The sequence below is a fragment of the Glycine soja genome, chromosome 14 (assembly GCF_004193775.1).
Source record: "Glycine soja cultivar W05 chromosome 14, ASM419377v2, whole genome shotgun sequence".
In the NCBI taxonomy this organism is placed as follows: domain Eukaryota; kingdom Viridiplantae; phylum Streptophyta; class Magnoliopsida; order Fabales; family Fabaceae; genus Glycine; species Glycine soja.
In genome coordinates, this window is record NC_041015.1 from 45,190,148 (window position 1) to 45,202,422 (window position 12,275).

The 12,275-nt window shown below is 33.4% G+C and overlaps 1 protein-coding gene and 2 long non-coding RNA genes across 3 annotated transcripts; 2 read left to right on the forward strand and 1 right to left on the reverse strand.

Annotated features, from left to right (window-relative positions):
* Nucleotides 1-3,819: 3,819 nt before the first annotated feature.
* LOC114385402 lies at nucleotides 3,820-4,613 on the forward strand. Its single transcript, XR_003660866.1, has 3 exons — nucleotides 3,820-3,848; nucleotides 4,141-4,246; nucleotides 4,550-4,613. It is a non-coding gene; the product is annotated as an uncharacterized LOC114385402 (long non-coding RNA).
* Nucleotides 4,614-5,028: 415 nt separating this feature from the next.
* Nucleotides 5,029-5,477, forward strand: LOC114385401. Its single transcript, XR_003660865.1, has 3 exons — nucleotides 5,029-5,064; nucleotides 5,183-5,263; nucleotides 5,412-5,477. It is a non-coding gene; the product is annotated as an uncharacterized LOC114385401 (long non-coding RNA).
* A 2,116-nt stretch (nucleotides 5,478-7,593) lies between these two features.
* LOC114384117 (probable serine/threonine-protein kinase PBL5) lies at nucleotides 7,594-10,619 on the reverse strand. The gene is made up of 6 exons (XM_028343788.1): nucleotides 10,519-10,619; nucleotides 10,133-10,282; nucleotides 9,669-9,980; nucleotides 8,647-8,832; nucleotides 8,210-8,348; nucleotides 7,594-7,774 (listed from the first exon to the last, which is right to left on the reverse strand). The coding sequence occupies exons 1-6, from the start codon at nucleotides 10,617-10,619 to the stop codon at nucleotides 7,634-7,636; spliced, it is 1,029 nt and encodes a 342-aa protein (XP_028199589.1). The 3' UTR covers nucleotides 7,594-7,633.
* Nucleotides 10,620-12,275: the final 1,656 nt, after the last annotated feature.

Consider the following 12,275-nt stretch of genomic DNA (forward strand, 5'->3'; position numbering starts at 1 on the left):
AAGGAGCATGTGCTTGCCGAAAACCATCCTGCCCTAGGTCACGAATCATTTCTTCTATACGACAACCCGTATCTACATCGACTGCCTCAGTGTGAGACAATGTTGGATTGTCTGGCAATTCCCCATGCCATATCCAGTTTGTGTAATTTGGAATCATCCCGTGACATATTAGATGTGATCTTATTTCATTTAGCGACTGGTGTCTACCATTTGCACATTTGACACATGGACAAAAATATTTTCCGCGCAAGGAAGGGGCATACATTTCGGTAAATTGGAGAAACTGTTCCACCCCAATCCCATACTCAGCAGTGATCCGTGATGCTCTCATCCAACTTCGATCCATGTTGTCCATTTGCTGCACCACCTTATGAAGTTATGTAACATGCATGTGAAGCTCACTTTTCTAAGTAAAGGTGTGGCCCTATCCCATTCTGGAAGTAATTTTTTTTATAGTAGATTGAATACTACAAGTTAATTGTCTTTTTTAAATTTGTCAAAATTTCGGCAGCATTTCGCCTAAGTCCCCAAGTACACGAGATGAAAGCAGTGATGTATTGTTATCCACCACATTCAAGTATGCACTCAGAGAACAAAGGGAAATGAAGTATACCGAAATGTTGACAAATTTAAGAAAAGAAAATTAACCTATACGTAATAATCTACTATAAAAAAATATTATTCCCAAACTGTCCAAACAGGCAATTCAAGATTCAATACACCGATTAATACAAACTATCCGTATTAATCGATGTATATAATCTCAAACGGGAAACTAAGGTTCACTCACAATGCTCATAATTTAGTTATATAATACATCACGTCATATATAAAGAAGCATGCAATTATCATTGTTGTGAGTCAAAGAAATACAAACCTAAAAAATATGGTAAATAACAGCTACGACTGGGATGACAATAATGGCAAGGCAAAGACAGCAGTGTAGATTGAACTCCTCAGTACGTGGGACAATTCATTGGTTCTAACATATTTTTCAGCAGCAACTACCTACAAACAAAAAACACATAATATCTTCTATATCTATATTTCTATAGGAAGAAGTTCCAGCAAAGTAGCTAAAGGTCATTGGCATGTATGAGACAATCACACATTTAGTATCTTTGTATAAAGTTTACACTATGAAATACTATAAATTTAAGTCGTATACTTCATTCCCCTCAAAAGTAGTTCCTTCATTTGTTTATACTTCAAACTTCAAACCACAGGATCATAGGTGTAGCTACGCACCTAGCTAGGTTCTCTCTTTATTTTGAAGGATCTCTCTACACACACATGTCATGGGTGTGGTTAAGAACTTGAGATGTTTCCTTGCAAAGGTGAGGTTGAGAGGAATGTTGTCTGGCTCGAGGTCATGGAGGAGGAGGAGAGTACTGAGATGAGTGAAAGTTTCCAATGGAAATTTACCCTCTTAACACAAAAAAAAAACAAAATTGATTCTCGGACCAGGCTTCATTCCCCACACCCAACTTTTGTTTTTTTATTCCTTTCAGTTTCTTTCTCTCTGTTTTCATATCTTGCATGCCCTTATGGTAAGGCTTTCTCTTCGCTGCATCTTTCTCTCAATTTGCACACACACACAATAACATTTACTCACTTAGACCTGAAGGGATCAACTTTGTAACAAGATATGAATCTTCTAGGCATCATGTAGGCAAAAATATCAAAGTTTAAGTGTAATCATCAAAAGAAACAATTTCTTTACAAAAATATAGGACCTCAAGAATAATTCTACTCCATTCAAACATTTATATCTACCATATTAAACTTCAGGATCATGTTGAAGAATTGAATGAGGGTATCAAATAAACTAATAAATAAAACATATCATAAAAAAAAATACATACACTTTGTTATCAAGCTTCACCTCAGTTGCCCCATATTCAGGCAAAATAACAGTATCACCTTTCTTAACAGCCACAGGAATTAGCTTCCCATTGGATTACAGTGCTAGATGATTTGGTGCTACCTGGAATAACTAAATGGCTAACTAATAGCTTGTTATACTTTCAGTTTCAAGCCTAGGTATAGTCAATGATCTTTTGCTTCTTGTTACCCACGTTTTTTAATAAACAAATTAGTATATTATTAATTAAAATTTATAATAAATATATATATTTTTATATCGTATACACATTTGAGAAGTGTTATATCATCCGAATCGACCACTCCGAAATATCCTCCGAGTCATTCAAATTATGATACTTGCCAATGAAATATTTATTTAAAGGTTGTTGTAGTTGCTAAAGAATGAATTTATATCTTAAAAAAGATGTAAATTTGATTTTTATTATGAATATGAGAAATTTGTTGGTGAATTGTCATGTGAAAAGTTTGTGAGTGGCTTTCATTTTGCATTTAATTTAGTGGGGCGTGCGGTGATTCAATTTGGCATATTCTACAATCAGCCCAATTGATTTAGCAATTAATATATTAATGTTACAATTGTAAATTGAAAAATTGTTGGGAAAGTAGGAACACTATTTTATTACAATTGTAAATTAAAATTTCTTATCGAAAACTTCAAGGGTCAAAATCCTCCTATGGAATTGCCTTGTCAGATATTGTTGGGAAGTTGCATTGGAGTCTTTACATTGATTTCAAATATGTAAAGGAAGGGGGATAACATTATGTACTGTGTCAAATTGGGATGGTAGTGGCAGTGGGTAGTGGAGTAGGGGATTAGGCCCTGGTTTGAAGACAGAGGTGTCAATGAAAAGTTGAATACAATGTATTTTGCTCAAAGTGAAAGTGGCATAGCATCGAATAGGTGGTTAGTGATGATTAGCTTAACAAAATACAACAACAGCAAACAGTTTTTTCAGGTTCTTATGCTGGAGGAAACATAAAATAGTCTTATATATGGTTATTATTTGGGGAGTTAGTCTTAAAATGGTGGAGCTTATTTTGTTGTATGGAGATGCTAAATTTGAAAGCTACAAGGGAAAATTGAATGTTGTATTGGGATTAAATGGCTGTAGGAGAGCCTCTATTAGTTTGCGCCATGATTTTGTTATGTTAAATTTTCATTCTTTTCCTCCACTTGGTCCCATTAAATGTTGATAATATTTTCTTCATTTTTCAGTATGTATGTTGAAATATCTGAAATTTTGACTTGGTACATTTATTTCACAGGTTCTGCTTTGTATGCATTGACGACTGGGCTACCATCACTAATCTTTGCCCACTTTGCCAGAATGAGTTTCAGTTAATCACTTGTGTTCCAGTGAGTGATATAAAATTGCGGAATGCTGCTTTATCTTCATTGCTTTAGTATAAATCTTCAGGTTACAATTGAATTTGCTCACTTTATTAATTATGTTTTAGGCCATTTACTTTGTTGTTTTGATTAATATTATTATGAAATTTTTTGTTTTTAATGCATCTAATACCTTGAAAATATAGTATTAAATTTGGTGCTTGACTAAACATGTGAAACTCATGATTGTGAAGGTATATGATACCATTGGAAACAATAAAGTTGAAGATGATTCATTCTTCAGGTAACTTTTCCTCTATTATGTGTGTATGATTGACAGCCTTATTTTCATTACTCAATTTAAGCTTAGGATTTTCAGAATTGGTGTTTGAGTTGAAAGACATGAATTTTGCATAATTCTAGCGGTCCATCACTATGACTGAATTTTAAGTAAATTCTGCACAGTTTCATTACTCAATTTTGAGTAAATGCTTTACAGTTTGATCATGTTTCTGCAGTAAATAAATTTATATAATCTTAACTGTTTTCCTTCATGACTGCAGAGATAATGACTGGTCCATTGAAGAGAAGAATAACACAGTCATTTCCCTCTTACTACATTGATGAAAATGTAATTTTTTCCATATAATATAATTTTAGAATTGCAGGCAAGAAATCTTGACTTCTAGTATTTCTTGTATTTTTGCATGAGCATATATCCTCTATGCAAATATCTTTTGATTCTTATCATAAGTTGATTCTCCGACACAATTAATACATTTATAAATTCCTCAACATTTTTAAATAACGAAAATCCGTGCAGATAATTTGTTCATGGACTAATATAATTGTCAACATTCTTGCCATTTTGAACATTTAATGCATAACACTAATCCTTATGTATTTCATCATTTTGTAGACAGTTATTTGCTTGGATGGTGATGGCTGCAAGGTTCGCAATGGGTTGGCTACTATTGAAGGAGATTCTGATCTCGATACATCAATAGCCTGTGATTCATGTGATATATGGTAAACTTAAATCAACAGATTAGGTTAATAGGTTTCAGATATACTGTTTTAAATGATTTTTGTTTTATTTTAAGATGTCATTGACTAAAATTTCAGTAGGTTATTATTATCTTTTATGACAAGGATGTTGGGGTTGGATTGGTTAGCTATTTGTAATTGCATGTTTGCCTAGGCTTAGACCTCATCTGTAAGGGACATTTGGCAGAAAAAAGTGTTTGTTAACTTGTCAAAGTATTTGATATAAGTTCATAACAAACACTGTTAGAAGCATAGTTAAGTCTAATAGGTGTCTTTTATTGACAGGTATCATGCCTTCTGTGTGGGATTTGATAGTGAAGGTACATCAGACAGTACATGGTTATGCCCCAGGTAAATTGGCCATTTTGCTGGGTATTTTTGTTCTTCTAATTGCTTTTTCTTTTCCTTTAATCTCAAAGCTCAATATGGTTTGTATTTATTAACATCCTTGGTACATATTGGCTACTATCTTATAAATAGTAATATAGAGTGTAATAAGTTGTAGCTGCTAATTTAAAGTCTATGGTTCCCTATGACAGAAAACATGGTCAGATGATTGTAATCTAAACAAAAGTTAGAAATTATTTACGATGTAATTAACTATAAAAAGAATGTGTTTTATCCAATAACAAAATAAAACTAACTAGCAAAGGGGTGTCTTTAACAAAATCCCTAGGTAAGCTTCCATCACATGAATTATAAAATTGTTTGCTGACAAAATTTGATATTTTTTTCTGTCCTTTAGTATTATAATTCAGAGTTTTTTCAACTTGGTTTGTCAGTGGGCTCTTTCTTATCTGGTAAATTAAATTGTATATCACTAGCTTTTTGGTTGAATGAAAAGTATATCATAAACCAACTTTTTGTGCTCTTCTTCTGTAAGCTAGACTGATTGTCATAATCTTAACGTGCTTATAGTTGATAGTGCAGACAAGAATGAAACAAAAGATCAAGCAACTGATGTCCTGTGCTTGAGTTCAGAAGAATGTTTTTTGAAAGGTACTCACTATACAGGGAATATTATTCCTGTTGCTTTCTTTATTTTAGTCCACACTTGGACTGTGGGAAACCATTGATCATATTGGTGGCTTCAAAGCATTTATACTGGTTTTTAAACCTTATAATGTCGATAATAAAATTATCTCAGGAGATGAAATTGAAGCCAATGCTTGTAAGTACAATGCCAGAGTGGCTGGTGGAAAGAGAAAGCATGTTGATTATAGGTAAGAAATGATTTAAATTTGTATCATATTAAATGAGTAGTTTTCCATGGTCATTGTGTTGGGGAGAGAGAGAGAGGATGTAAAAATGTTGTGGGATGAAGCACACTTTGCCTTAGTCCTCACTCCTCATGCTTATTATACTCTGACAGATGACTCCAACATGGACACTAGACCCAACACTAACACAGATGCTCTGACATGGTCAGTGTAAAAAATATAGGATAGTGGGAGTGTGGGACACTTCTATAAAACACACATACATATGAGAAACATAAAAGATCTAAAATAGTAACCAATATTTGTATATTCTTGTATATGCACCTTTCTATTATAATGAGCCTCACAAAACATAGTAAGAGACATTGTTTTTTAATATTTTATATTACATTTTAAAGTGACTTTTTCTTAATGCTAAAAACTAAATATTTTTTTATAATACTAGTTTTCTTAAAATGTCTGTCCATATGGAGATGGAGGTGTTGACTTGAGTGTTTGAGTCATATAGTATGTTTGGGTCAATAATTATTTTTTTTAAGTGAACATTGAATGAGTAGTGTCTAACATGTGCCATACTGGTGTTGGTGTGGGAATTAACGTGTCTAACACTCAACACCTCAAGAAAGGGAGTGTCCCTACTGCATCTGTTATAATAGAAGGATGGGTTAAGGGTATACAAATGTTTAATTGGCAATCTATCACCCTGCAATCAACATCCTAATTAATAGGAATTGGCCACCCAGAATCAAGCTCCCAATTAGTCACCCCTTGATTTTAGGAGTCGCTGCTTCCTTAATCCATAATACTTGCCTATATTCTTAACAGTTACCAAATCAAGTATTTCCATTAAATGGACCAAGCCTAACTCAATCATAAAAGCTAACTCGAGAGGAGAGGGTTGCTCAAGTCTTATAACAACTACTTAGATTATTTTCCTAGCTAATGGGGCACTTCTTAACAAAATAGATAGAAAGTCTATATTATTCTAAAGCCTGAAAGATGTAGTTGTTGGCATAAAATATCATCATGAAAGTGGTGCTGCCGGTTGCAAAGAGCCCTTTGAATATTGATGTTTTCTAATAGTCATAATTAAACAGAAAGACATAGGAGCTGGTGCCTAGATATTCTTGATACTCTTGTGTGCTATTAAAACTGCATCAATTGTCTATGATATTTAAATGCATATTCTGTCGAAATAAATGTGTTAATTGTTACTTGTTTTATGTTCATCACATGAGGAGTTCAAAATTTGACTTTCTTTTCTTTGTTCTTTTTCCCTGATTTTCGTCCTTGACTTCACAGTGATGAGCAAGTTTATATAAAGGATGATGATCGAGATGTCAAGCCTGAACTTCCAGAAGAAGATGACAAGCCTGAACTTTCGGATGAAATTGGACAAAAGAAAATTAGAGCTACTGGTAGTCAAATGACCAGTACTAATGACTCTGCAGATGCTCATCTCTTAGAAAATGCTTAGAAATGCACAAGGGAAAATTGAATGTTGTACTGGGATTAAAAGAATGCACATTGCTTATATCGTTGCAATTTTCACGAGGGATTAAAAGAATGCACACTGTTTAAAAGAATGCACACTCTATTGTGACACATGCACATACTTTGGCAGCAAAGCATATGTGGTACGGCTCGCTGCCTTGGTGGAAGTGGGCCTGGAGTGAGCTTGAAAACAAATTATATTATTCTTATGAATAGATTTTATAATTTTTTTAAATTCATTTTTTTCTTCTATTATATCATTCATTCAATTTTGACACTTCCCTCTATCCTCTTCTTATTTCTCTTAGCTATTAGAAAATGGTACAAACATAATTTCTATGAAAAAATGTTACTTTTAATTCAGGTTTCATCATAATTATAACTTTTACACCCTCAATTTTACTTCTAAGATTTTGTAAAATTACACAAGTCTACCTGCTTTTTTAACATGTACAGTAACCTCCTTTTTGGGAAGTCAGATTTAATGTTTTTCAAACAATTAAGAGGGTGTCAATGTATATTTTTGAACAACTAAGGAGGTTAGTGTAAGAATAGATAAAGCAGAAGTGTTTGTGTAATTTCATTAAACTTCAGGGGTAGTTAGTGCAATTTACTCATAAAAAAATAGATGCTGAAGTACTTCAGTTGTTGGCTCTCACCTGTCATAGGACTGACGGCCTGTCAAAAGTTCTAACATAACTACTCCAAAGCTGTAAACATCACTCTGGTATGTGTAAATTCCTGACTCAAACTCTGGAGCCCCATAGCCATATGCTGTTAGCAGTTGTCCTGAGAGCTGAAAATGCATGGAATGTTATATAGTGCTAATTGTACTGACAATTATTTCAATGAAATGCTATTCACTATTGGTATAATGTAGTTGCAAGATTACAGAGGGAACAACCAAATACAAGTTATAAAAAAATTGTGCATTTCACTGGAAGCATGTTCATTTAGGATGATTTTGAAGTTTTCTTTTTGAGTAAAAATAATTATAATCTTCTGGCTACAAGTTATATATATTCATATGCCTGCGCTAATCATTCCAAGTCAGAGTGATTGCTTTATAATGATGAGGGGGAAAAACCTAAACATAATACAAAATTACCATAATCAAAATTGCTACTACGTAGGTTAGTCCACACAAAATATGTATTTTTCTTGCAAAACTTTTCTTACCAATGCCCTCATAATCCAGAAACATTTTTTACAATATCTAATTATCTCTTACTTGACTTACAGAACCTTTAGTTATTAGTGGAGACAAACCACAATCAGATACACGCACTGAAACATCATCATAGAGGAGAATGTTAGCAGACTTGAAATTTCTGTGTACAACTGGTGGCTGAAACTGCTCATGCAAGTACCTTGTCAGAGGACAACATTACAACGTTAGATTCAAAGTTCCACATCAAGACACATGATGGAGAACTTATGTTTTAGAATCTTAAACTTCAAAAGTTGTAGCATATATACTATACTGACCCCAAATTTCTAGCAATAAAGTTCCAGCATTAAATTAATCCACCCAAGAATACTTGAAAATTCAGGCAAGACAAATTAAATTTATAAAAAGAAAACATTGAACCCACTATATGCACCAAATTGACAGCTAGGGGCAAATATTTTTCTTTAATGTCAATACTCAATAGTTAATTGACTTACTCTAAGGATCTAGCTGCCCCGAGTGCTATCCGAATGCGAGCATTCCATGACAGTCTTGTTTTGAATTCATCATGTGAATGGAGTGCATCCTGCAGCGACCCATTTCTGCAATACTCATAAATCAGAAGCCTTTGACCATGCTCTGCACAATACCCAATAAGCTCAACAATATTTGGATGCCGGATTCTGTCAATATTGTTTATCAATTCAAGAAGTTTGACGCAAATTGTAAAATATGCAGTTATGGTTAGCAGAAGATACAGGTTGGATGTTCTGATAGAAATTGTGATAGAAGCCCTAGGTAGGTAGGGACGAAATTGAAGACATTGAGGCTTGAGAAACCCAAATGGCTATGGATAATGGAGCATAATGGCGTGTCTTTGAATGATTACACAAAGGGAAAACCCATTTTATGGTTTGCACACTTCTCATTAAGAAGCTAAAACATAAGGTTCTACACATGCACTTGTCCAAAAGCTAAAACTAACTTATGATAAAGCTAATAAGAAAATAGAAAATGAAACACAGAAAAATCAAAGAGAGGAAAAAAGAAACCTTACAATATGAGAAGGCTAGGGTTCAGTTTGGCCTTCGAGGATGATTAGAGGTCGAGCCTCTCACGAATGGCGGCCAAATACGTTTCACCTTTGAGTCACGGGGTGTGTCGGCCAGCGCGGAAGGAAGAGTACCGAAGAGGTCACTGAAGCGGTGATGAAAGCTATGTAGGGCAACTGAGTGAAGAAGCTAGGTAGGTCTGAAACGTGAGTGAGGTCCACGGTAACGCGAGTACTGAGTGTCATGTGACTATCACATGCCGCACACACCACATCGGGCTCCATGAAAAAAATGTTGTGGAAATTTCAGCTTTGTTATTCAAGTACGGGTTTCTACAACACCGTTGTCATTTTTTAACTTATAATTAAGAGACTGCCACCGCGTGTTATACTACAGCGGTTATTTTTGACCGATGTCGTTACCATGTTGTGAAAACTACTTTTTCTATTAGTGTAAGATTGTCAAACATATCGGGGTTTTCACCATCAAAATTACTATAAAAAAGATCCAAGTAAATGAGATGGTGAAGATTTGAAAGTGATGATGGAATCTCACCGCCGAAATTGTTCTCACCAAGGCCCAAGAATTTTAGTTGCGTAAGATTAGATAAAAGCAGAGGAATAGGTCCTTCAAAGTAAGAGGCATGAAAATCCAAATAGTTAAGAGACTCCAAATGGTTAATGTTATTGGGAAGTTTTCCTGGAAAACCAGTGAAAGAGAGATCCAAGTATCTAAGAGGAGTGCTCCGATTGAACTCTGGAAGTTCACCTTCAAGATACCTATTGAAACCCAGATCAAGCTTTATTAGATTAGGTAAACAAAGTATGTTATTTGCTAACTTCCCTTGCGATCCTATATCTCCAAGACTAAGAGAGACCAAAGAGAATGAGAATTCACTAACAAAGATAAAGAGCTTGGTTTAATGGAATACATGTTTAGGGAATCAAGAGTGAGCTCCCTTATATCAGTTGCATTTACAATCACATTTTCCAGGGTTGCTGCTTTAACTCTCATTCCAAGAAATGAGAGATCAAGCGAGACTAATTTTGAGAGCTGAGACATTTTAGAAGGAATAACACCACTAAATGCAGAGCCAGATAGAAAATGTAGAAAACACATTATTTTTTACATTGTTCCTAAGTAAACCACCATCTTTGAAAAATCATTATTTACTACGTTGCTGACATCATCAACGACTTAGAAAATGTGTTATCTACAACGTTGCTAACGTCATGCCCGTTGCTGAAGGTTGCATTTTTTAAATCGGTGCTACCTTGACCACTGATGTAGAGATTACACATTCTAAGTCGGTGTTACCTCATGAACGATGTAACAAATGCATGTTTCCACATTGGTGCTGAGTAAGCACCGATGTAGAAATATGTAATTTCTACATCGGTGCTTACATCAGCACCCATGTTAAATGTTGAATAACCTGCAATTAAATTTTAGGTTAATTAATAATCAATATTTATATTTACAATATTATCAATATTGCAAATAATCCATAAATATTATTATATGATATTAAAATCAATATTTATAATTACAATATTATATATGTTACTAATAATCAATAAATTTAATTCCATAATATGAAAAACTGTATTTATAATTACAATATTATCTATATTAGTAATAAATAATAATCAACAAATATAATTATAAAATATGCAATAATAGTTTCTATATTATCTATGTATGTAAATGTTATTCTCACACCTTACAGAACTAGTATTCATGTAAGCACTTATTAATATTATTGTTCATTCATTATGTTTTCAAATATTAGCATTGAGTATACTATTGACTAATTAGGTTTACACACGAACTCCTAATATAATTTCTATAATCTTTAACACCAGTGACTTTTATCAATAAAATGTTACTCTGTTCCAAGGATTTGTCACAATGAATTTGAATGACCTTTGCCGAAATTTCAACTTTATAATTTTTCTTGCTACTCCTAATCACTTAGACAACATATATTTCACTATCTTTGCAGCAATGTGATAGGGAACAAGCTTTCCAGTCAAATTCCTAAGGCTATCAAGGAAAAGGCAGATTTGCAATTAAGAAAATTAAACAATACTTAAGCATGAGGAAATTAAATACTAATTACTAATTAACTACCTCACTTTCTCTCTCTTTTGATTTTTTATGACATTTTTGCTATGGATTTTGAGGAAGCTGAAAAAGGGTTGAGATTGAATTAATAATCATGGATTTTTTTTTCTTTCTCATCGATCTCCTTGGCTTTTAAATTAATCATCACTTTTTAGAAAAATGTCTTTTCTATTGTTTTGAGAGCTTTTTCTTTCATGGGGGTGGTCCTCTAATATACTACCTTTTGCTTTATTTTGTTTCAATAGTTAAGATTCTAATAACAGTTACCTTTTTCTGTTTTTTAATTTTTTTTTCTTGGGGGGTGTTTCAAGGGTACTAATAACTGTAGAAGCAAGCTTCATGATGATGAATCAAGTAGTTTTGATGATGACAAAAAGCCCAAAAGAATGATGTCAAGATTGAGTCAACAAGTTCAAGATCAAGATTGATTTCAAGATTCAAGAAAAGAAATCAAGAAGATTCAAGATTCAATAGAAGTTGATTTCAAAATTCAAGAAAAGACATCAAGAAGAATCAAGAGTCAAGAGAAGATGAATTCACAAGGGAAGTATTGAAAAGGATTTTTCAAAAACCAAACATAGCAAAGTTTTGTTTTACAAAAAGAGTTTTCTCAAATTTTTCTAAGTTACCAGAGTATTTACTCTCAGGTAATCGATTATCAATTTCCTGTAATCTATTGTGAAGAGTCACATCTTTTCATAAAATGCATTGTATAATCGATTACATGGTTATGGTAATTGATTACCAATGTATCTGAACGTTGAAATTCAAAATCAATTGTGAAGAGTCACATCTTTTCATAAAATGCAATGTGTAATCGATTACCAGTGACAAGTTTTGAATAAAAGGTCAGGAGATGTAACTCTTCCAATGGTTTTCTCAAGATTTTCTCAAGGTTATAACTCTTCCAATGATTTTCTTGACCAGACATGAAGATTCTATAAAAG

What these genes read in the sequence shown, in the direction of transcription:
- LOC114384117 (XM_028343788.1), bottom strand. Translation starts at nt 10,619, where the DNA reads ATGGGTGCTGATGTAAGCACCGATGTAGAAATTACATATTTCTACATC. An exon ending in GATGGTGAAAACCCCGATAT is followed by an intron (nt 8,833 to 9,668) that starts GTTTGACAATCT and finishes CAATATTGACAG; the next exon opens with AATCCGGCATCCAAATATTG. An exon ending in GGGGCAGCTAGATCCTTAGA is followed by an intron (nt 8,349 to 8,646) that starts GTAAGTCAATTA and finishes TCCTCTGACAAG; the next exon opens with GTACTTGCATGAGCAGTTTC.